Source organism: Macrobrachium nipponense, chromosome 6, assembly GCF_015104395.2.
Source record: "Macrobrachium nipponense isolate FS-2020 chromosome 6, ASM1510439v2, whole genome shotgun sequence".
NCBI lineage: Eukaryota > Metazoa > Arthropoda > Malacostraca > Decapoda > Palaemonidae > Macrobrachium > Macrobrachium nipponense.
In genome coordinates, this window is record NC_061108.1 from 42,940,828 (window position 1) to 42,966,955 (window position 26,128).

The 26,128-nt window shown below is 42.0% G+C and overlaps 1 protein-coding gene across 1 annotated transcript in view; it reads left to right on the plus strand.

The window, feature by feature from the left end:
• The window catches only part of LOC135216294 (bridge-like lipid transfer protein family member 1), a 661,298-nt gene that overhangs the window by 71,849 nt on the left and 563,321 nt on the right, over positions 1-26,128 (plus strand). The window contains exon 3 of the mRNA XM_064251460.1: positions 3,245-3,932. Within this exon, the coding sequence (XP_064107530.1) occupies positions 3,245-3,932 (688 nt within the window). The remainder of the gene's footprint in view (positions 1-3,244; positions 3,933-26,128) is intronic.

Below are 26,128 nucleotides of genomic sequence, written 5' to 3' on the forward strand. Positions count from 1 at the left end.
GCTTGTGGCCATTTCTCTGGTACTATTTCACGAAGCGACACGGGCTGAGCCCAGAAAAGGGATTTTGACGAAGGAAAAATCTATTTCTGGGCAAGGGCCCATGTCGCCCAGTGAAATCCCACCCTGTTTTTACCCCCACCCTTGGGCCCAAGCTTGACAGGCTAACTCCAAGGATGACCTGTAGAGGCGCTAGCGATGGCGTCGCGGGCGCTAGTAGTAGTTGTAGCTGGGAGCGGGCTTTGCATCGGCCCTCTCAGGTAGGAGGATTTCGTAGAAGGATGGATCTAAATGGTAAGAGACCCGTGGTAGTGGTTTCACTCGCCCCAGAAACCATACCGACACCTTTTATATAAGGTGAGCGAGTCAGAATATTCTGACATTCCAATTTAGTTTTTTCTCTGGTAATGTTAGCAATATTTACCTTAGAAATGTGTGCTAAAGGGACATTTCACTGGGCGACACGGGCCCTTGCCCAGAAATAGATTTTTCCTTCGTCAAAATCCCTTTTATGGCGCTGATAACCGGAACTTGGCCCGTTATGGCGCCATAAATCACCAATTTTATGGTGCTAGACAAGTGCCATAAAACCATATCGCTGTTAATTGGTGACTGCCTGTACTCAGAATTCATTACTGACTTTAGTTCATATTTTTTTGGTAATGTGTGAGCTTTAATTATAATTTTACAAAATAAAATTAGTTATTAGAAAAAAACATGTACGTATAACTTGGTAAAATTTATGATTATCTTGTAAAATAGGCCCCACGGGGTTGTAAACTGTCTTTTTCAACTTCTCTTAGAAGGCAAGGAGAAATTTTTATAATTCGTTTTCTTACACCTTGTGCATTTGCATATCTCCTCTCCACTGATGTGTTTTTTTCTTAAATTGTCTAACCTCAAAGTTTGCCCGGTCTCTGGTGGCGCATAATGTTTTTGTTAGCCCAGCCCTTAAGAAGAGTTTTTTTATCACATCACCTGGAAATTTTTAATTCATAAACAGTAAGAACAAATGTTGGGCCACTGGTGGGCCATTATATAAGATGGGTCTAATTACAGGCAGTCCCCGGGTTACGAAGGGGGTTCCGTTCTTGAGACGCGTCATAAGCCGAAAATCGTTGTAAGCCGGAACATTGTCAAAAATCCTTAGAAAATCTTACTTTTAATGCTTTGGGTGCATTGAATACTATGTAAATTGCATTCTTATTGCATTTTTTATCAAAAAACCTTCAAATATTGATTATTTTCCATTTTTGGTGTCATATTTCATCTGCCAGAAGGGTTGCAGGCGTCGTAACCCTGGAACATGCATCGTAACCCTGGAAGTAATGTCTGATAAATATAATTGAGAAGCGCCTTGACCTCGGAATCTAGTAAGCCGAACCCATCGCAACCCGGGGACTGCCTGTGTTTGGCAAATAGAGATAACACTCAGCTGATTTCACCTTTGTGACTCCAGATCAGGGACAAATATCTGTATTAAAATGAAACACATCGGTATCATTTGAAAGAGACAATATTAGTATTGTGAGTGGGCTCATGTGTACATTTTATTATGTACACACACACACACACACACACACACACACACACACACACACACACACACACACACACACACACACACACACACACACACCAAAATTTTGTAAAAGACCAGTTTGATGGGAAAGAACTCAAGCCAATCTTAAACTGCAACAATGTATCCCCATAGCATTGAGAGTAATTACTACAACAGTCTCTTCAAAAGAGTGGGAATATTTAGTAGACATCAGTCATATTCTTTGTCCCTTCAAGATAGCTCTTGAAGGCCTTAAGGTTCATTATAAAAACACTTTCAGAGAAGAATACGCTACTAGGAAAGTCATTAAAAGAAAGCATGATTAGATACTATTCCTGTCTTAACAAGACAGCCAGAGATTGTAGGCTTGCTTAAATACCTTCATAACACTAGAACTATGAAAACTCAGGATGATGAGCTTTTTTTTTTGCCAGCGTCTAAAGTTTTACTCAAGAAAATTAGGGATAGATTTTTGAAAAGACTTCTCAAAAAATAGTGTACAGTTGGATCAGCATAAAAAAAAAAAGTTAAAGCTAACAAGAACCTGGTTACTCTTTTAAGATATAGTGGGAGTAGAAGATGGAAAAGGGACAAATGATGACCCATTGCATACAGAAGATTTGCAAGAAGTGGAAGAGTTAGAGACAATTCCACTGAGAAAGGAACCTTCGGCACATTTAGATGTTAAAATGGAATTTAAGAGCTTTGAAGTATTATTAAAAAGAACAGAAACCCTAGACAACCATTATAATACATTAATTTCAGTCAAGTATGCAAGTGTAGAATATGAAAGGGTATTCTCAGCAGTGTGGTGGTACCTCATGAAATTGAGATCAAATCTTGCAAAAAATTCTCTGAATTGCCTTTGTTTTCTCAATTCTGTATTCCAAAATGAAAAATAATCTGATCAGTTTTTTTATTAAAAGATTATTTTTCTTGCATTAGAGTAGTATTGATATTTTATCAGTAAATTTTTATTTTCATTACTGTTTATTGTATTAAATTAGAATATTCACATTTTTTTATCATAGTAATTTTTTTGTTGGAATAAAGATTTTGTTAAAAATCTATTTTTCATGCGCTGGAAAAATTTATATTTTATAATTTTTTTAACGAGTTCTTTTATAGTTGAATTGTTTTTGTCTGAGAAAGGTTTATTTTTATTCTGGATATATTTTACTGAATTGAAGAAGCTATTGATTTTTTCAGTTAGTATTTCTTATTCATTGAAGCTTTAGAGGAAAGATATGACTGAATCATTAAGTAATAAAATATATAACTTTAATTTTTTCCTTATTTTTACCTTTGAATCATTGAAGATATGCATATTTTTCTAATGCTGTTATCAGTCAATACTGATATTTAAAAAAATCATCGGTTTTGATACTGGTACGTACTGGAAAGTTCAATATTTTAATATCACAGCTCCAGACACACTGACTGACATCGGGAAAGTTAAGGAAATGTGAAAGGGTAGAAACTGCTGGCTAACATAATGCAGATAACTGGTTAATCTTATGGTTGTGAGCTTGTTGCGTTATCTGTAATTGGTAATAGGATACTGAGACTCATGATATATTTTTTAGCATCCATACATCACTTCACTTTCTGTGTAAGATAACATTAAGATTTTTATCCCTACTCGATATGAAATTCTCAAGTTTGACTTTTATTTATTATTTTTAGGGTAAATGAGCCATCAGAAGATCCTGGGTATGGTCAAAGCATCCTGCAAGAGGGCCAGTCAGTATTTCATTTAGGAGCATATTCAGAACTCTCTCATTCCCATTATGACTCTCATTCTGGTACGAGTAAAGATCGATGTGCTCTTAGTTCTGGTTATATAAAGAGTGCATCTCCTGCGACCCCAGCTGATTTCATGAGAGCCAGTAGTTCCCTTCATCATGGTACAAATCTCCATGCCTCAGATAAACTTAATCCTCGTCATAATTATCAGAGAGAAGTCTCGGTCACCAGTCATGACTCAGATCCCCTTGTTATGGAGTCGGAGGTGAGAGGTACTGCAGGGCCCATGGATCCAAATACTCTTCGAAGTGTTGGTAAAGATGTGGTGCTAGGAGTTCCAGGTACTGCAGATAATCTCTCAACCCCAGGAAGTCTGTCAGACTTGAGACGATCAGTGGATAATGTTAGCTCTACTAGACAAAGCAAAATGCCATCGAGTCTCTCACTACAAACAGAGCTTCCTCTCCATGCCTCTAACAACCATAGATTATCAGTGACTGGAATGCGTGAATCCAATTCAAGACAGAGTCTTTCTAGTCAACACAGTCTTTTAACAAGTGTGCAGAGAACAGTTTCAGTTGGAAGTGAAACACAGTCTGAGGCATTCTTTTCTGCTGATGAAGATCAGGTTAGTTACCATGACTATTTTTTATATTGCAGCAGTCCTAGAATGTATTGCATTTTAATAAGTGATATATTTAAATAAGAATCATGAATGCATGTTTATTTAGTGTCACTGCTAAAATAGCATTTATGTTTTGTTTTGTTATGGAAAAATTTACATATGTACGTGTCTGGTTGCCCAGTCACATGTTCTGTTAGTTTTATGTAGTCATTATTTGTAAGAATTAGAAACCATAGGTTTCTATGAAGTAGTTTGCATGTGTACATAGTCCATAAGTGATGTCGCTCTAAGAAATAGAATAGCATTTTGTCCACTAAGTAAATTGATTAGTGGAATGGGCATGTGTGTAGTTGGATAATCAGATGATTACTCACCTCGTTATTGTACATGTCTTATATGCCTTTGCTTTTTTTTTACCCCTTTAATCAAAGTAAAAGTACATTAATATGTATAAGGAGTAATTCCTAAGTTTTGTCCTCAAATTTCTTTTGCTCTTGTTTTGGTCAGTTTCTTGTTTTGGTCAGTTTCTTGTTTTGGTTGACCTTTTGTCCCAAGCCTGTATATGAATATTCAGTTATGTTATTAATTCATAACATTTAATGATAAATTCCCTTGGTAATGCCTGTCATATCTCTTGTTGTCCAGGTAACTTATTCAACTATGTATCTTAACTTCTGTCAAGCTATGAATTGTTATAAGTAGCATCCATTGAGGATACTATATTGAATGTGTTTTGATAGGAAAGCATTGCTGAATGGTCTAGGGAAATTAGTTTTCATGGTAACCTGTTCATCACAAATCCATCACTTGTATTAGCCCACATTTATGGTCTTCTAATTACCCTAGATGACACAGTCCATTGTTTGATTGACAAAAGATGATCACTGTTGACTTGTGCATGTCCCTTATGGATCCTTTGGCCCTAGTGGTTAACAGCCAGTTGACTTCCCCAAACCTTGCAGCTATTTCAGAATTCTACAGAATTACTGAAAAGTCTACCTTCATTTTTTTTGATGTGTGATAAATGAATAAAAAACAACTTTCCTTTGTCAACTTAATTATTTTCTATGCCATTCTGGAGGGCAGTTTAGCAAGGAATTTTATGACATATTAGATTTTGGCTTAATTTGAGAGATAAAGATAATTTTTTAATTAACCCATGGAGGTTGCAATTAATCCAAAATAAAATTTTCATGATTTGTTTATAACAGATAATACCATTTCCACTGTGAATGTTGGTTTTCTGTGGAGTAAGCACAGTATTCTATCTTAGAAAACAGTAAGATATGAAGTTTTATGAGTAGTTCCTATATTCCTTGGTGATTTCAGATATGAAGATTTATGAGTACTCCTATATTCCTTGGTGATTGAAAATGACCTATGTAGAGGTTTTAAAGTTGGAACTTTAAGGGTCTGATCACAACTCATAGGTTAATTGTCTGTGCCCATTGTTTTAATGTTTTGGATTTTGATTTCCAGCTTTGTGGTTTAAGGATTTTTTTAGCCAACAATGGTGAACTGGTAAAAAATTTTGTAAGTTAGCTCATTTTGTAGAGGGTGTTAATGTTTTTCTTTACTCCATCCCTCAAACTGTTTTTCTTCGTTGCTTTTGTTAACAAGCAGGTGTTATTAATAGATTTTTTAATGGGATGATGTAGTGTTATTGCATCTTATTTTGTGTTTATAGAATTTTGCATTTGGTTTCATTTAAACTTACTAAATGGTTTACTGATAGATTTCGGCATAATTTCATATGTATGCATATTAATGCTTGTGTATTATTATTTTAATGTTTACTTCGTGTACAGTAACACCTCAACTTAACAGTTTGGGGTCTACCCCTCCTGGTAGCTAATGAAATCTGCTAAGTGAGTGACAAAAATTGTTAAATAGGCAACATAATACTGTACCCCAGAGCATTTAACTTAGCTTTTAGGGAACAGCAGTGCCATATAGAATAATTACTGTATATTTCCGTTTACAAGACGACCTTTACATTAAATGAGGTAAAAAAAAAATTTGACAAATTTTCATGAATTTATCGCATATCTGTAGTGTAAGATGACTGTTAATTACAAAGCTATCTGTGTATAGGCTAGCTTTTGGTTACCATTTATACTCATGTATCATGTGACTTTTGAAGACCTAATTTTGAACCCAATTTTAAGGGGGCCGCATTACGTATACATGAAATTTAAAATTAGCATATATAATATTCACATATTATTATTGAAATATAAAATAGCACAAACATAACGAATATGCATGTTTTTCGTGGATCTTTTAAAAATTTATTCTTTACTTCATTGTATCGAATAATATTGTATATATTCTCATATGAGGCATGTCATGCGAAAGTGGCCTAACCCTCAAAATTGGGAGGTTGGAGTTACAGGTGGGAACCTGTTCTCCTGAGGTTCAATTATCTCATATTGATGTCAGAAAAGGCAAAGGCAAACATCTTGCAGAGCGTACTAAGAACTAAAATGGCTTGTTTTGGTCCAACAAGTGGTGCAGACTAACTTTAGATCGGGTATGAAAGTGTTCTAACCTGGGAGGGTGCTGTGGGCAACGGAGTAAAGTATGCTACCGTGCCCCTCTGCTCAGCCAATCATTACGGCTCGAGTGTTATGGTTGGCCACACAGCCTTAGCCTTATGGACTTTAAACCAGAGCACACACTAGTTTTTCATTTTGATTTTTGCTGTGTGTTCCTACTTTTTCGCCTAGAATGAGTTTTAGCAAGGAGGTTCAAAGTAAGTGTGGATATTAATAATGTAAAGTAATAGCTTTTTCAACCTCAACAATGAAAAGAATATACTACAGTAATACCCTGAACTTCCCCGAGGCTAGGTTCCAGACCCTCTTGTGCAAGGGGAATTTTTATGTAAGTTTGGCAGTCTTTAAAAATACTAATAAATGCTTGCGTCTAGAGTTTGAAGAACACTAAATAAGGGATTTTGACGTAAGGAAAAATCTATTTCTGGGCGATTGGCTCGTGTCGCCAGCGAAATATCCTTTAATCTATTATTTCTAGGGTAAATGTATAACACATACCAGAGAATAAATAAAATAAAGAAAAGGTCAGTATAACTGACTCGCTCACCCTCCAGGAGGGTGTCGGTATGAACACTAGGTCGAGTGAGACCACAACCACGAGCCAAATGCCAATAGAAATCTCCCACTACCAAATCCCTCCAAGAGGGGAGCCGACCACAGGTGAGCAGCGCAAGTACTACTACACTAACCCCATCCAATGCTGTCGACTGCTGCGCCTTGGTGGCCATCCTGAAGTTAGCAGACAATCTTGGGCGAAGGGATGGGTAGGGTGGGATTTCGCTGGCGACAACGAGCCAATCGCCCAGAAATAGATTTTTCCTTACGTCAAAATCCCTTTTCTGGGCTCAGCTCGTGTCGCTGCGCGAAATCGTACCAGAGAAATAGCACAAGATTGTAAACAAAAGTAATAAATTAAAATAATCATAGGTCTCAAATAAAATAAAGTAAATATAAAAAAGAATATAATTGCAAAAATAAAAAAGATAGATACAAATACACAGTGATACAAACCAAAAATATGCTTTAAATTACCGTAATTCTAAACATGTTTCTTAACATAAGGTAATTTACATATGTACAGAGGTAAATTGGCTTACATGTAACAAAATGGTATCTGTGTAAAGGCATGTATCAAAAATATAATAGCAATTAAAACAATCAAATTAACAAAATAACCAACAATGATAATATAGGAAGGAATGTATATGACTTAATATACAAAACCCGTAACCATTATAAATGAGATGTATCCCCTAGCATAAAAATAAGGGGGTAACATCCATGAGATCAATATGCATAATCATCTGTGAGTGTCCCTAGCCAAAGTAAGGGGCACCCACTACATTATCAAAAAGCAGCTAAGGCACAAGGTGAATGTAAATGAACACGGTAGGAATAGACGAACTGTTGGGTGAAGCAGGTAGAAAGGAGGACTGAATCTTCTACTACGAATTAACTAGAGTCAGGGGAAACTATGTTTCCCGCTGCTACTGCTGAAAATTTCAGAGCTTCCAAGGACTTAAGGTAATGGCGTTTGAACACTGTCGGCGATTTCCATCCGGTATACTTTTTCAACTCATCGAAGTTCATGTGTTGGAAATAATTAATTGAGGTGGCTACCGCTCTGACATCATGTGCTTTTGGGAAAGAGTCAGGATTGGCTTGTTTAATAAAGTACAGGATTTGTTGCCTGATGCCTTTAATGGATAAAGTTCCACCTTTTTCCCTCTTAAAGAGGGCCCCGATGAAGATGAGGAGGTCCTGGATAGAAAGGCTCGTAAGGTTGCAACTGGACAAAGGGATACATCTTGTGGAAGAGGTAATACTTTCCAAGGTTCCCACCTCATCAAAGGATCTTCATTTTTCGCCAAAAAGCTACGTTCCGGAGAAAGTAGAACTTCCCCTGTGGGAAGGAATTGAATATGATCCGGATCTCTGGATAAAGCCGACAGTTCTGAAATTCTTGCTCCTGAAGCCAGGCTTAATAAAAATAGGGTTTTCCTTAGGAGCATCATAAACGAGCATGTGTCATTATCGGTTTCGGAAGCCAGTTTTAGAACGTCGTTTAAGAACCATGAAACTGACGTAGGCCTCACAGAAGGCCTAAGTCTAGCACATGCCTTAGGAATAGACGAGAAGTAGGTATCCGTCAAGTCTATGTTAAATCCAAATTGAAATATCTTTTTCAAGGCTGACTTGTTTGTCGTAATCGTGCTAGCTGCTAAACCTTTTTCAAATAAGGATCTGAAGAAGGATATAGCTGAATTAACTGTCATGATTCTGATATCTGACTCTCTAGGAAGGTTGCTAACTTTTTGACAGCAGCATCATACTGCCTCAAAGTTGAATCCCTTTTATCGGATTCCAAGAAGAGAATATTCTGAGGGTCAATCTTCGCATCTCTTTTGCCGCAAACTTCATGAAATCCATAAAGTTAGGGTTTTGAGAATCCCTGAGGAAGCGAACACAGTCTTCGTTTGTACTGACTGGGAGAGCTTGGGACTGGGGATCCGAAGGGGGACGAACGACCCCAGTTGTCCCAAAATCAGGGGATACCAATTGCTCTTCGGCCAGTCTGGGGCTACTAGAGCCACTTGACCCTTGAATGTCCTGAGTTTGTCCAATACTTTCATAAGGAGATTCACTGGAGGGAAGACGTTAAATCTTCCCCCAGTTGTTCCAGTCTAGAGCTAGGGCGTCCGTGGCGTAAGCCAGAGGGTCCAGGTTGGGGGCTACATAACACGGTAGTTTGTGGTTCGCTTGGGATGCGAAGAGATCCACCTGAAGCCCTGGAACTCTTTTGAAGGATCCATTGGAACGAACTGTCGTCTAGTGACCATTCCGACTCTAGGGTAACTGATCGGGATAGGGCGTCTGCTATGACGTTTCTGACTCCAGCTATGTGGGGTGGAGGAAAGATGCCAACTGAATTTGTCTGCCAGGGAGAAGATGGCTATCATGACGTGATTTAGATGACGTGACTTGGAGCCTCCTCTGTTTATGCAATGTACTACCACTGCGCTGTCCAGGACTAGCTTTATGTGGGAGTACTTTGGTGGGAGTAATCTTTTACAGAGTCAAGAATACTGCCATTGCCTCCAGTAACGTTTATATGGAACTGACGGAACTGAGGTGACCAATCCCTTGAACCTTTTTGACTTGGGAGTACCCTCCCCAGCCGCTTAAGGACGCGTCTGTGTGGATGGTGATCCCTGGTGGGACTGGGAATGAAGGGGTACTGAAACACTGATAGATTCTTGACTTTTGCCCACGGTCGAAGCCGATTCTTTAGAATCAGAGGCACTGAGGATAGCTTGTCCCTGGACCTGACATTTGCTCGTGAGCGCCAGATCCTGGTTATGGTCTTCCAGTTTGGCTTTCATCAAGATGTTCGTTACTGATGCAAACTGGAGAGAGCCGAGGATCCTTTCTGAGCTCTCCTGGATGCTAGTTGTGATTCAGAAATTGCTTGACTGACTTCCCTATTTCTCTCCTTTGGTAGATGGAATCGACAGAGTGTGTGAGGATAGATTCCATTGAATGCCTAGCCACTGAAAAGTTTGACTCTGGAGTGAGTCTCGACTTGGATTTGTTTATCTTGAATCCTAGATATTCTAGGAACTGGATCACTTTCAGTGTGGCCTTGTTGCATTCTTCGACTGATGGGGCCCAGATCAACCAATCGTCGAGATACGCCACTACCATAATCCCTTGCGCTCTGAGCTGTTGCACTACTACTTCCGCTAGTTTCGTGAACACCCTGGGTGCCACGTTGAGCCCGAATGGAACTACTTGAAGGAGAATGTCTGGTCTCCTATCTTGAATCCCAGATATGGACGGAAGTGTCTTGCAATAGGGATATGATAGTAGGCGTCTGTAAGATCGATAGAGGTGGTACGGCCCCACGGGGAAGTAAGGTCCGCACCTGTGAGATCGTGAGCATCTTGAACTTGTCGCAGCGGATTGGCTAAGTTTAAGCGGGACAAGTCTAAGATTACCCTTCTTTGTTTGAGCCTTTCTTTGGCACGCTGAACAAGCGACCTTGAAAATTTTAACCTCTTGACTTTGCTATAGCTCCTTTCTGAAGGAGGTCCTCTGCGTACTCTGTCAATTCTTTGGAAGGAAGTTGACGGAAAGGTCTGGCTGGAGGTGGGTTCGTCAACCAGCTCCCAACCCAGCCCTTTTTACACTATGCTCTGAGCCCACTGGCTGAAGTTCCACCGGTGGCTAAAGTGAAACAGCCTCCCTCCTACCTGAAGTTCTTCATTGGTTTTTGTAACCACCTCGGCCTCCTCTGAAGTGCTTTCCCCTATTGAAGGGTCTCCCGATCCTCTCCCACGAAAGGACCGCTTACCTCTGCCTCCCTTGCCCGAGCGGTCATACTTCTGAGAAGCTTGACTCTGAAGGCTTGATTGTAAGCTGGAGAGATGGCGTATGAGGTGGAGGTTGAGGCTGAGGGGATATCACATAAATATGTTGTGATTGACCTTTAGACGAGGAGGGTTGGGCTGTCTGCACTAACGGCACAGCTGGAACTTGCTGAGGGAAGCGCGGTTGCTTCTTTTGGTAAGGTTGGAACGTCTGGGTTTCCTTTGTCCCTCCCCTTACCTTTAGGTGTCAGGTCTTGCCTCCTCCTAGCCGTAAGACCCCAAACGGTCTTTAAGGCTCTGGTTCAACCTCGTAGCCTCTGCCTGTACTTCCTTAACCATGGCCTCTGGGAAGAGATCTGCGCCCCAGATGTTAGAAGAGAGTAACCTATTCGGTTCATGTCGAATGGTTGCCTCTAGCAGGAAACACTCTACAATTCGTTCTAGCAAGTGGCAAACTCGAAACATATCTGACTGCACCGTTGAGTCAGGGCTTTGGTCATAAGCTTAAAAATTGGTTCTGAACCATAAGCCATGGTTGCTACCTCAGACATAGCCATCGAGTTGATTGATCTGGCTAGTCGTGATTTTTGAGTCAAATTCAGCCTGAATAACGACTATCTGGGAGCCTGGGAGCTTTTTCACCAAACTGCTCCATAGCACAGTCAGGTTTGAGTTTGCCAGCTGAGAATGTATTTGGCAAGTCTTCCCACAATTCTCCGATTGAAGGGAGCAATGGAGATGTGGGATCTGCTTCTTTCAACTGAGGCATGGGTTCCCCTTCTGAGCTGCTGAGATGGTCGACCTGCTATCTTGGTTAGGAACGGGAGCGGGTACTCTCATCCATTGTGAAAATGGTAAAGGGTACTTTTAAATGGTTGTACCTTGGTGTTCGAACAATCCATGTCCTCTAAACATCTGAGCCATTCTCGCTGAGCCTGGTCTCGAGAATAGAGGACTGTCTCCTTTGGTACCCTATCGTCCGAACCATAGCCGAAGGCGTGAGCCTTGCGTAGCCTATGAAAGGAAGGCTGTAGGCCTTCCGGGTAGAACTCGAAGTCCTCTATTCTTCGAGTTCCGAACTCCGGTATGGAGATGAGACCATCCTGGAAGGGGGCGTATGACGCTACTCTCCAAGGATTGTTCATGGAGAAAGCGGCAGCGAGTCATACGGGGAAGCTGAGATCCACTAGTGTTGGAGGTTGAGGAGAGGCTAGAGGGGCTTCTCATTAGGCCGGCTATAATAGAATCCTGAGAATGATCCTGTCCGATAGGCGAGATATCATTTGTTCCATACTACTCTTAAGGGATCCCACTAGATCGCCCACCTGTTGCAACAGGCCAGCATTGGAGTCCAAAGCCGGAGCTGCTGCGGAGGTGGAGGGTAGGCTCTGAATAGGAACCAAAGGTAGCGGAACTGGTGATACTGCCCGGGGTGGCGGAGATCCTCTCCTTGGGTTTACTTTTCGATGGACTTATTAGCCGGAGCTATACCCTTTTAGGACCCTGGTCTGGGCCGGGATTGACGAGCCGGAGACTTACGCGAGGAAGAAGACGAGGACGTCTTCTTCGAAGACGATGACGTCTTAGTCAAGGTCATTACCTTAGACTTGATCTTAGGTCCTAACCGAAGCCTCAGGAGGAGTATACAATTCATCAGCCGTAAAGCCTTGGAAGGATGGAGAGGTTGCAGGAGTAGAAGAGACAGTCAGACTCAAGGGAGACCCTTGGGTACCTGCATTACTTACCTCGACCAACAGGTCGTCTATACCTACATAGGTTCAACATTAATATCCAGGTAGCGACATCCGTGGAGATATCCTGGTCTTGTTCAGTTAAGGAGGCCGCCAGCTGTTGTTGGATGAAGGCAATAGACGGGTCCGCATCTACCGGGTCGACGTACCCTGTCGCCTTGCCTCCGGGAAGATGAGCAATGCCAATCGCTTCTCAAGTATGTAGGGCTGACCCTTGGCGGCGTTCTTGCCAAAACCTCCGACCCAGGCCCAGCAGGGTAGCCAGTGCTGTATCCCTTACTGCCGGAGCCTGTAAGAGAGGGCGTATTTTAGACTTAAGAATCACTTAAAACTAAAACTTAGAGTATAACTTAAACTAGAAGCCTTAAGTTAATAAATGATGAAAACTTAAGTACTAAAAGAAGCGAAGCAGCTACTGGAGGTGGAATACTTACGCCTTCCAAAAGCTGGCCTACACCAGATCGTAACATATGGTACACGTTTCATGGTACCAAGACCTGGATGTCCCCGGTGGCGGAGTCGCGCATGGAGCATGGGACCGGCAAACTTCGTGTCCACAGGGGTCCTGAAGTGTAGCGGAACATCCCGGATGCTCACAGTGGTGGCCTGTAAGTGGGAAGACACATGAGTATCTTAAAAGGGATATCACTTACAGACTAAAGGGCAAAAGAACTCCGTTACATGCCGGAGCTCGGAAAAAAATTGGGCATAACCCCTCCCTGCATTGCCTGAATAGGCTATAATCCCGGAGAGATCCGGTAAAATATGAAAGGGAGGGGGGGGATGGAGGTTTAAGATACTTAAGATAAACTTAAAAATAACTTAAAAACCTAAGCACAAGCGAACCGGACTAGGTCCAGTTGAAGCGGAGTGTAGTAACTCAGCTAACGGTAAGGTTAGTAGAGACCTGCTGTATGCACCGGTCCAACTATGGTTGGACTATCTCCTTCCGCTGGATACCAGGACTCCGATAGGGAGGAGCTCTAGTAAGGAGGGAAGGGCGAGAGGACATACATGCTCGAGCTAACCCGGAGCGACAAGGTGCAGTAACGGAGGGGGGGGAAGGCCAGGGCCCCCCACAACGTACCACCCGGCCGGGACCGAGAAGCGGAGAGGTCGGAACCAGTCTGGGTCTGTCCGACTCCCTAGCCCCTCCGGTGGAGGGGAGAGGGGGAGGCAGGCTCGGGTATTGTGAGGCGAGCAAGGACAGACCGACCCACCCCGCCCCAGACCTCTATGGGAGAGCGGGGGTAGGGGGGAGAGGGGACTGGGCAGGCCGTCTGGCTGACCCGATCACGCAGTGACCACGAGGCGGTACTGGGATACGGTAACCCAACCTAGGCCAACCAACTGATCAGAGAGAAGCTATCGGGAAGCACCTGAACTGAAAAGCGGTAGCATATAGGCCCATAGGGCTAAAACCAACTGATCAGAGAGAAGCTAGTGGAAGCAACCGAACTGATCATCGGTGGAATAGGCTCTGCGAGCCGAGACCTAGGCTAAGCCAGACGCCAAACTAACCTAATAATGACAAAACACATATAAATAAAATAAAATGAAAGAAAGAAGGTAAAATAGCAGGAGAAAAAATCCAGGAGTGTACGACTAACCCGAAGGCAAGTCTACCACTCAAAGCTAGACAGGGGCCGATACTAAGAACCCAGACTAGGGTCTGGATAGAAAAAGCCTACATAAGGTGATAAACATGCATGCATGACAACCTGAGTAGACCTTAAATAACGCGGATAATCAAAATAGAGCGTAAATGAAAGGGGGATGTTCTAGGTATGGAAGACCAAGAACGAACCCATCACGCGGCAGGACCATGCCGCCATGCTTCCGACCCCGAGAACGTATTTATACCTAAAAAACGGCAAATACTGTCTCAGGGACGGAAAAAACCAACTAACCGTAAATACTGAGTACTTAACTTAGCTGCTGCAATAGCTGCACGCTCCATTATCGAAAATCCGAAGAAAGGGCACAAAATACACAGAGAGAAAACATTATTTTTTCACTTGTTTTTTTTGACTCGTGCGAGCTAACTGAAAAGGATGGCCACCAGAGGCGCAGCAGTCGACAGCATGGGATGGAGTAGTAGTAGTACGAGCTGCTCACTCTGTGGGTCGGCTCCCCTCTTGGAGGGATTTGGTAGTGGGAGATTTCTATTGGCATTTGGCTCGTGGTTGTGGTCTCACTCGCCTAGTGTTCATACCGACACCCTCCTGGAGGGTGAGCGAGTCAGTTATACTGACCTTTTTCTTTATTTTATTTATTCTCTGGTATGTGTTAGTACATTTACCCTAGAAATAATAGATTAAAGGATATTTCGCGCAGCGACACGAGCTGAGCCCAGAAATGACCCTAATCATTCTCCCTAATTATTAAGCTAACTTTTAAATAAAATTAAAGTTACTGCAATTTCATTTAAAAGTTAGCTTAATACATTAGTACCCATAAAAAAAGAAATAAGTGGTTGGTAAAAATATAGGAGTGTGTTAAGATTACATATGTACAACATAGTTTTCTCTTGTTTCCCCCTTCCAACCAACCAATCTATTTTTAGAAGTCCTCTCAACCACTTTTGAGAAATTTGTTATTCTTTCACTTTCTCTTTGTTTCTGAAATTCCTTTTCATGAACAAGAAGTACTTTTTTATTTGAACTATCATACAACTCTTAGTTATGTGTCTGTTTTAGAACAGGCATTTACATTTTTAGAAGTTAAGGTAAAAATAGTAGATCAATTAAAATTACATACGCTACCACTAACTATGAGAGCAAGAGAGAGAATCAGTAGTCTTTGTAAGTATTAAGCTAACTTGTAAATGAAATTAAAGTTACTGTAATTCCCTTTAAAAGTTACCTTAATACATTACTCTTAAAAAAAGAAATAAATGGTTGGTAAGAATAGTGTGTGAAGATTACATATGCGGAGAGAGAGAGAGAGAGAGAGAGAGAATTACATAAAAATCTGTGATCACTAATCTGGCAACACTCTCCTTGTCACATTACTTGACATATTGATCAGTATGGTCTTGACCTGCCACCTCAGTGGCCATGAGTAGGATTTTCGGGCATTCCATTGCATTGTTAGAGATGTGTATTTCTGGTAATAAGAGTTCACTCTTGACATGGTTCGGAAGTCACATAAAACTGTTGGTCCCATTGCTTAATAACCACTGGTTCCATGCAACATAAAATCACCATACAAATGTATTTGACATATTTGACAGCTCTGGACTTTGAGCTTCTGTTGCGTTAAAAAGAAAGATGAGGGAAAGAATTCTTTATACGCATCATTTTGTTATTAAGTATAGTTATTAATATTATTACCGTATATTTCGGCGTATAAGTCGACCGGAAGATAAGTCGACCCCCCTATTCTGAGTAAATTTTTATGATTTTAACTAATATCGGGTATATTAGTTGACCTATAAAATGTGAGGCCAACCAGATGCTCAATATAAGCAGCAGGGTAAAACGTATTATATAAGATAACCTGAATGTTATTACGGTACATATGTTGCTCTACTTACCATATGAAATACAGGTAATATACTCGGTATATTAACAAATCTGTGTAACATATAAAGGATGAATACCTGCAAATATGATTAGAAATGACAAAACGAAAGATATGTTACTCGAGTGTAATGTAAACAAACAAAGCGCTAACTAACACTGCATAACAGCCTACGTATATATATACGTATGTATGTACAAACTGCCACTCAAGTTAATGTTTGATGAATCGTTTAATTCAAGTGACGATGACTCAAGTAATTTTGAAGGATTTTAAATACATATTTACCATTAAATAAAATTTTTTAAATTTTATTTTATGTGATAAATAAAGATGTCATACCATAAATGTTTTTGAACAATACCCCGGTAAATAGAAAACTGTCAGAGTGAACGCATCCTTCTCAACTACGGTACTACAAATGACTATGCAATGTTTACACTTATTCTGCGATTGGGGTTTCTTCAAGTTACTTTGATTTTTTTCATTTTATTTAAGGTAATGGATGCTCTAATGTATTATAATTGTCGTATTACAGTGTGAAATGTTTTTAATGCTGGTATTTACATACATAGTTACCTCAACAAGGCTGTCATTATTATTAGCCAACTGTAAAGCCTGGATTCTTGTACCAATATGCCAAAATAATAGATTCACTTTTTGTTACCGTTAGATAAGTCTACCCCCTAATTTTGGCATGATTTTTTGGGGCTAAAGGGTCGACTTATACGCCGAAATGTACGGTACATTATTTGAAAATATTATTAAAAATATAGTAGATGTACCATAAAATTCACTCATCTTTGTAAGAGAGAAATGGAAAGTTTTTTTAATTATCATGAGTTTTGCAATTGCAATTATATTATTATTATTATTTTTTTTTTTTGTCTATGGGTGGTATTTATAGTGTGGGGTTCTGGGTTGCATCCTGCCTCCTTAGGAGTCCATCACTTTTCTTACTATGTGCGTCATTTCTAGGATCACACTCTTCTGCTTGAGCCATGGAGTTACTTCAACCTTAAGTTTTTCCAGATTCCTTTTCAGGGATCTTGGGATTGTGCCTAGTGTTCCTATGATTATGGGTACCATTTCCACTGGCATATCCCATATCCTTCTTATTTCTATTTTCAGGTCTTGATACCTATCCATTTTTCCCTTTCTTTCTCTTCAACTCTGGTGTCCCATGGTATTGCGACATCAATGAGTGATACTTCTTGATTTTGTCAATCAACATCATGTCTAGTCTATTTGCACGGATCACCCTATCTGTTCTGATACCATAGTCCCAGAGGATCTCTACCTGATCATTTTCTATCATTCCTTCAGATTGGTGCTCGTACCACTTATTACTGCAAGGTAGCTGGTGTTTCTTGCACAGGCTCCAGTGGAGGGCTTTTGCCACCGAATCATGCCTCTTTTTGTACTGGTTCTGTGCTTGTACTGGTTCTGTCCAAGTGCCAAACATTTGCTTGCTAAATGGTTTATGGTCTCATTTTTTGTATTGCATTTCCTACATATGGGAGAGATGTTATTTCCATCTATCGTTCTTTGAACATATCTGGTTCCTAGGGCCTAATGTTGGGCCTCTGTTATCATTCCCTGTTTCCTTTTTGAGCTCTCCCCTCTGTAGTCATTGCCATGTTTCATCGCTGGCTAGTGCTTTAGTCTGTCTCATATTGTAAGTGCATTGGTTTGTTGTGCCATTCCTCTGTTCTGTTTGTCATTCTCCTGTCTCTGTATATTTGTGGTTCTTTGTCTACTTTTATCAGTCCTTCTTCCCATGCACTCTTGAGCCACTCGTCTTCACTGTTCTGGATGTTGATGCAGTCCTCTATGCTTAGTAGTCCTCTCCCTCCTTCCTTTCCTGTTAGGTATAGTCTGTCCGTATTTGCTCTTGGGTGTAGTGCTTTGTGTATTGTCATATGTTTCCTAGTTTTCTGGTCTATGATGCAGAGTTCTGCCTTCGTCCATTCCACTATTCCTGTGTGGTACATTTTTTGTAATGTAGAGTGTTCGATTTATGTTTGCTTACCTGCTTCTTGCTTCTTGATGATTCGTTCCGCAGTCTGGTTCTATGTTTAACTTTATACTTCTTCTTAATGTTAGTTCTGGATTAGTAATCTTAATCGGCTTAATCTCTCGGGAGAAGTTTGAATGAGACGAACGGCAGAGTTTCTTTCTTTACTGTGGAAAGAGTACAAGTACAACTACAAAACTTATAAATCTATTGTTGGACCCTGGCAATATTTCTGCTTCTGTACTGAACGATGGCTGCCGGTCCTCTCTGGATGCTTCTGTCATTCTCAAATTCAGCCACCTTCGGTTTGAATTCGGCACCACCTCCTTAGGCGGTGTAGGATAAGGTTCTCCGCCCAACTGGATTCTTGATTCGTGCAGTGGTCTTTCCTTATCTTGTCCCCATCCCCTTTTAGGTGGGGTTAACATGTTAATTCTGCCTTTTCCAGGTGGAGTCAATAATTTAACATCTTAATACCTCCTCCTGGAGGTGGAGCTGTGTTCTCGATAGAAGCTGAGTAAGTTTGGTGCGAGGTCACAGGTCAAAGATTTTATGACGGTCCTAAGATTTTAATTGCGATGGTGTTACGGTTCAACCTCCTGTGACTAAGGTTTTGTTGATCAAATTCTGGCTCACACACCAGAGCTCAATTCTTTCTCATTATTTTCACTGTACATACTCTGATTATTCTCTCTACTTCTCTTTCTCTTTCTTATTATTTTTACTGTACTGTGATTATTCTCTCTCTCTCTCTCTCTCTCTCTCTTCTCTCTCTCTCTCTCTCTCTCTCTCTGTTTTTACGCTACCCTATCTACTACAGTAATACCTTGGGTTACGAATTTAATCCGTTCCAGAACCTGCTTCGTAACCTAAAAAATTCGTAACCTAAATGGATTTTCCCATAAGAATGTTATAAAAAGCAAATAATGCGTTCCACCCAACCATGAATGGACCATACTTTCCATTATTTTTATTCACTAAGGTTGAAAATTCGTGTAGGAATTGCATAAAATTATAAAATTGAAGAATGAAATTAAATATAAACACTAGATTTAATATGCATGCACAGTAAAACCTGAACTTTACCTTTGGCGAGTGCGGGAGAAGGGGAAGGGTGAGGAGGAGAGGGTTAGGGCTTTGGGGGGGGGGGGGGGTGGGGGGGGGGGGGGGAATCTCCCTCCGTGAACACTTCTGGAAGACTTTCTGGTTCTTTCTCTAGAGAGCACCGTTCACCACAATCACTAATTTTACGCTTACGCGACACTGTGTCGTCTTTCACAATTTTGAAAAAATATTTTTCTATGGAGGCTTGCTTTTGCCTGTTCTTTAAAATTTTATAGAAATGACCCAACCCATTATCGATAAACAAATTTGTTGCACTCTTACGAGCCTTTTCGCAAATGATGCTCTCACTTACGGAATCTCCTGCCAGCTGCTTCTCGTTTATTCAAACCATGAGAAAATTTCTCAACATCGCGAGAATATAAGGCCGTTGTTCGTCAATACTGTGACACCTTTTGATGCTTTTACTGGCTTTAATTTCTTCCTTTTTCTTCAAAATAGTGCAGATCGTTGATTGTGACCGCTTGAAGAATGCTTGCAATGTCTTTCACGCGCTCGCCTTTATCATGCATTTGGATAATTTCCTTCTTCATTACGACTGTAATCATCTCCTTCTTTCTTATGCTTTCCTTCTTGCTGCTTGCCTTCGTCATCTTGGGAGCCATTGTCTTTAGTATTTGGGTAATAGTAATGTATAAGCACTATCACGGAAACACAACACGTGCGCAAATCACTAAGCAAATTTGAGAGCGTATCACGGACAGATGCGTTCAATAACCGCCAGCAAGATAGTGAAAGAGTTATGGTTTAAAAAATGGTCAAGGGATGCGTGGGAGGAAGTCACGTGACCCTCATTAAGTTTTGGCCGAAAAAACAAAAAAATGCGTTCGCAGATCCCACGCTTATCTGATGTCCGATGTAAACAAGCAGGCGTTAAGTTTTGGCCGAAAAAAATGGGTTCGCAGATCCCACGCTCATCCGATGTCCGATGTAAACAAACAAAGCAGGCGGGGCCTCCCGTGATGGAAAGTTCGTGCATTCGTATTCCAAGTAAAATTCGTATTCCAGAATGAGGGCGTCACTTCGTAAGTTAAAAAATTCGTATCTAATCGGTTCGTAACCCAAAGTATTACTGTATTATTTCTTATAGCTATCATAACACCTGTGCTGTATCTGATTACTGGTACTGCCCATGTGTTTATGACTTTTATCATATTTCCGGCATTGAGTTTTTACTTGAGTCTCTGCATATATTCTTTCCTGATCGTTTCCTTCATCTCTTGGTGTTTTATATCCCCTCCCTCCATTATTCCCAGGTACTATTTGTATCCTGTCTCATCTGTGTTTGATGTTGCTCCCATCTGGTAGCTTTATCCTTCTTCAGTCCTACTTTGCCCTTTTGTATGTTGACTAAGGCACTTTTCCTATTGCAAACTTCATCTTGATGTCCCCAGATACAATCCTTACAGTCTCGATTAGGGTATCTATTTCCTTGAATGCTCTTACCATACAGCTTGATGTTGTTCATGAACATCAGATGGTTAATTCTGTTGCCTCTTTTCTTGAGTTGGTACCCAGCACCCATCTTCTGCAGTACTTTTGTCATGGGAATCATGGCTACTACAAAGTTGTTGTTGTTGTTGTTGTTATTATTATTATTATTATTATTATTATTATATTATTATTATTATTATTATTATTATTTTTTTTTTTTTTTTTTTTTTTTTTTTTTTTTTTTATACACAGTCCTCCAATTCGACTGGGTGGTATTATAGTGTGGGGTTCCGGGTTGCATCCTGCCTCCTTAGGAGTCCATCACTTTTCTTACTATGTGTGCCGTTTCTAGGATCCACACTCTTCTGCATGAGACCTGGAGCTACTTCAGCCTCTAGTTTTTCTAGATTCCTTTTCAGGGATCTTGGGATCGTGCCTAGTGCGTCCTATGATTATGGTACGATTTCCACTGGCATATCCCATATCCTTCTTATTTGCTATTTTCAGATCTTGATACTTATCCATTTTTTCCCTCTCTTTCTCTCAACTCTGGTGTCCCATGGTATTGCGACATCAATGAGTGATACTTTCTTCTTGACTTTGTCAATCAACGTCACGTCTGTCTATTTGCACGTATCACCCTATCCGTTTCTGATACCATAGTCCCAGAGGATCTTTGCCTGATCGTTTTCTATCACTCCCTCAGGTTGGTGCTCGTACCACTTATTACTGCAAGGTAGCTGATGTTTCTTGCACAGGCTCCAGTGGAGGGCTTTTGCCACTGAATCATGCCTCTTTTTGTACTGGTTCTGTGCAAGTGCCGGGGCATTCACTTGCTATGGTGGTTTTATGGTTTGTCATTTTTTCATATTGCACTTCCTACATATGGGAGAGATGTTATTTCCGTCTATCGTACTTTGAACATATCTGGTTCTTAGGGCCTGATCTTGTGCCGCTGTTGATCATTCCCTTCAGTTTCCTTCTTTAGCTCTCCCCTCTGGTAGCCATTGCCAATTGTCATCGCTGGCTAGTTCTTTAGTCTGTCTCATGTATTGTCCGTGCATTGGTTTTGTTGTGCAGTCCTCTGTCTTTCTGTCTTTCTCCTGTCTCTGTATATTTCTGGGTCTTCGTCTACTTTTATTAGTCCTTCATCCCATGCACTCTTTAGCCACTCGTCTTCCACTGGTTTTCAGATATTGTCCCAGTGCTCTGTTTTCAATGTTTGACGCAGTCCTCTATACTTAGTAGTCCTCTCCCTCCTTCCCTTTCGTGTTATGTATAGTCTGTCCGTATTTGCTCTTGGGTGTAGTGGCTTTGTGTATTGTCATTTGTTTCCTGGTTTTCTGATCTATGCTGCGGAGTTCTGCTTCGTCCATTCGACTATTCCTGCGCTGTATCTGATTACTGGCACTGCCCATGTGTTTATGGCTTTTATCATATTTCTGGCGTTGAGTTTTGACTTGAGTATCGACCTTGAGTCTCTGCATATATTCTTTCCTGATCGTGTCCTTCATCTCTTGGTGTTTTATATCTCCTCCTTCCATTATTCCCAGGTATTTGTATCCTGTCTCATATATGTTTTGATGTGTTCTCCCATCTGGTAGCTTTATCCCTTCAGTTCTCGTTACTTTGCCTTTTTGTATGTTGACTAAGGCGCTTTTTTTCTATTCCAAACTCCATCCTGATGTCCCCAGATACAATCCTTACAGTCTGGATTAGGGTATCTATTTCCTTGATGCTCTTACCATACAGCTTGATGTCGTCCATGAACATCAGATGGTTGATTTTGTTGCCTCTTTTCTTGAGTTGGTACCCGGCATCCATCCATCTTCTGTAGTACTTTTGTCATGGGAATCATGGCTACTACGAAGAGTAGTGGGGACAGTGAGTCGCCCTGGAAGATCCCTCTCCTGATATTAACCTCTGCTAGTCTTATTCCAGAGCTTGTAAGTATTGTATTTCCCAGTTGCGCATTGTATTTTTGAGGAAGCTGATGGTATTTTGCCTCTGCCCCATTATTTTAATTTTTCAGGCATTCTATTAGCCATGTGTGTGGTATCATGTCGAAGGCTTTTTTATAGTCATCCATGCCATGCTTAGGTTGGTTTTCCTTCTCCTACTGTTCTTCATTACCATTTTGTCTATCAGGAGCTGGTCTTTTGTGCCCCTACACTTCCTTCTGCAGCCTTTCTGTTGGTAGGGGATGTGGTGTTTGTCTCCCTCTAGGTAGTTGTATAGCCTTTCACTGATGATACCTGTTAGTAACTTCCACATTATTGGTAGGCAGTGATAGGCCTGTAGTTACTGCTATATTTCCCTTACTCTTGTCTTTTTGTATAAGGATGTTCTTCCTGTGGTCATCCATTTGGGTGCTTGGTGATTTGATATACATGCTGGAGTTGTTCTGCTATTCGTGGGTGTAGGGCCTTGAAGTTTTTGAGCCAGTATCCATGGACTTCATCGGGACCTGGGGTTTTCCAGTTTGGCATTTTCTTTAGTTGGTGTCTGACTGTGTCTGTCGTGATCTCTGTGAATCTTTGTTTTATTCTCCCTGTTTCTTCTTCCTTGACTTCCTGGAGCCATGTTGCATGTTTGTTGTGTGATACCGGATTGCTCCAATATGTTTTCCCAGAGTCTCTTCCTTTACCTGGTTCGGCTTCAGGAATTTCTTGGTGGTTGTCTTCCCCTCTTAGTTGGCTGTATAGTCTTTTCGGGTTGGTTCCGAATAGTTATTATTATTATTATTATTATTATTATTATTATTATTATTATTATTTGAAAAAATTAATATAGTACACATTCATGTACCATAAAATTTTCTCTCCCCCCCAGTAAAAGAGAGAGAGAGAATTGATTATTTTTGTACATGAACTTTCCTGTCAGATATATACGTACTTAGCTTTAGTCTCCGACGTTCCCGACAGAATTTGAAATCTCGCGGCACACGCGACAGGTAGGTCAGGTGGTCTACCTTTTCCGCCGCTGGGAGGCGGGTGTATGAACCAATCCCGTTTTCTAATCAGATATTTTCTGTCGCTGGACCGTCAACAACTGTTGTGGGTTCCTCCTGATAGTCGATTTTGCTCTCGCTTGCCTGGGATCATTTTGGACGGATATTTTTTTTTTTGGTGACGTACTGGATCTTTTTGGCTTTGGTATACGCTGTTTGTGGACTGTTTTGATTTTGCTCTGGATTTTCTTTAAACATGTCTGATTTGGATTCTGTAGCTAAGACACCTGTTATGTTTAGGGTTTGTTTTGTAGATGTATGTAAGGTGAGGTTGCCGGAGGCTTCGGTGGACCCTCACACTGTTTGTATGAGGTGTAGGGGGAATGAGTGTTCTTTTATTAACCCATGTAAGGAATGTGGAAGGGGTTGAGGGGTGAGGATGAGTGGAAGTCTCTTTCCTTACTACTTAAGGAATTGGTTGAGAGATAGGGTGCGCAAAGCTTCCTCTCGAAGCTCGAGTAGGTCTCGCGTTAGTGAGTTAGAATCTGATCCTAACCCTCTTGTAGAAGTAGAACCTCCTTGCCCTGTTTCAGCTCCTTCTCCCCGCACCAAAGCCGAGGATAGTCTTCGGAGGCGGCTGCGTTGAAAGCTACAATTCGCAGCATGAAGCTCAAGATTCGCTCCTTGGAACAAGGTAAGAGTGGCAGTGATAGAGATCTGTGCAGTGCCCCCAGCGTTGTGGAGGGGGCGTCTGACCGGCTCAGTAGTGCTTCCAGGCCTAGACCTCTTCCAGACTCCCAGATCCAGTGGAGGAGGAAAGTCGACAGCCGCAGGAAGGCTAGGGAGAAACCCCCACCGGTCAGGCGTCCCTTCGGCAGATCCTGATGTGAGTTCCCAGGCTGCCTCGGATCGTATCAAGCAGGACATTCCTTCGCCAATGCTTCTCCTCGTACTTCTCCCTCACCGAAGCACGGCTGGAACTCACCAGATGCTTCGCGCCCTTTGAAGAGAGCTTGGAAAGGCGCCCTGCAGCTCTTTGCTTCCAGCCCGGAAGTTTTTCCAGAGGAGCCTTCGCTGGATGTGAAGAGGCCCAGGAGATCTCGGGACCGCTCTTCTCTGTGCGCGCCTCGCTCTGTTTCTCCGGAAGAGGAGCCTGTGAAGTCTCCTGCTAGCATTCTTGCTGGGCTCCAAGCTCAGATTTTGGCCTCGCTGACTCCTTGTTCTGTAGCTCTCGTAGAAGAACCATTCTCTACCAGTCAAGAAATCCAGACGCCCTTCTTCCGACGTACGCTCTCCTCTACGTGGGCTCTCTTCGCCGGATGTTGCAGCTTCTTCCGAGCGAGGGGTGTCGCGCGAGAGGCTCCCCTCTCCTGGCTGCCTCTCCTCCTCGTCCAGGCGCCAGGCAGCTGGCAGGCGCTCTTTGGCTGACGACCGCTCTTCACCGGACAGGCTCCATTCGCCTGGCAGACGCACTTCTCCTGTCAGGCACTCGTCCCCGAGTGTGTGCCATGCATTGGACAGGCGCTCTTTACAGGACAGACACCGATCTTCTACTCCTTCCAGGCGCTCTTCTCCCCGCAGGCGCCAATCACCTGGTAGGCGCTTTTCGCCTGGGAACCAATTTCCTTTGGATAGGCGCCAAGAGCCTTGTAGGCGCCTCTCTCCTGTTAGGCGCTCGTCAGCTGGGAGCCGCTCTCCTCTCAACAGGCGCCAAGAGCCTCGCAAGCGCCTTACACCTAGTAGGCGCTCTGCCCCTAGTAGCCGCTCTCCTCACGACAGGCGCCATGATTCTCGCAGGCGCTACTCGCCCAGTAGGCGCCCTTCTCCTGGATACGGTTCGCCTCTTGGTAGGAGCCAAGAACCTCAAGGGCGCCTTCGTCTTGAGAGACATTCTTCGGGTGAGAGGTACTCTCCCTCATACAAGTTATCTTCTGCTTCGAAGCGCGAGTCTTCCCACAGACATTCCATGCCTGATACACTCTTCAGTTTCAGCTTGTCGATCTCCTGATGACTTGGCTTCCCCTGTAAGGCGACATGCATCGCGTAGACGCCCTTCTCCTGACAAGACTGCCTTTTCTTCAAAGGATCCTCCTCGTTCGCCGTTACAAGAAGACCAGGATGGCTCTGACGAAGATTCTAGCAAAGACAGCAGGCGGGTTTACTTCTTATAAGAAGCTTACGGAGTTACTGCTCCAGGAATTCGGAGATTCCCTCAGCCCTGCCACTCCGTCTTCCTCATTCGTTGTTCTCGACATCCAAGACGACTAAAGGATCCTCCTGTGTCAGGATGAAACCCACTTTATCCATGAAGAAGGCACTTAAGAGTTTTGGATCTTGGCTGCTCTCCAAAGAAGAAGCGGGGAAGACGATGTTTGCCTTCCCACCATCTAAATTGTCTGGCCGTACTGGTTTTTGGTACGAAACAGGAGAGCCCTTGGGTCTGGGTCTCCCATCTTCGGCCGACTCAGATTT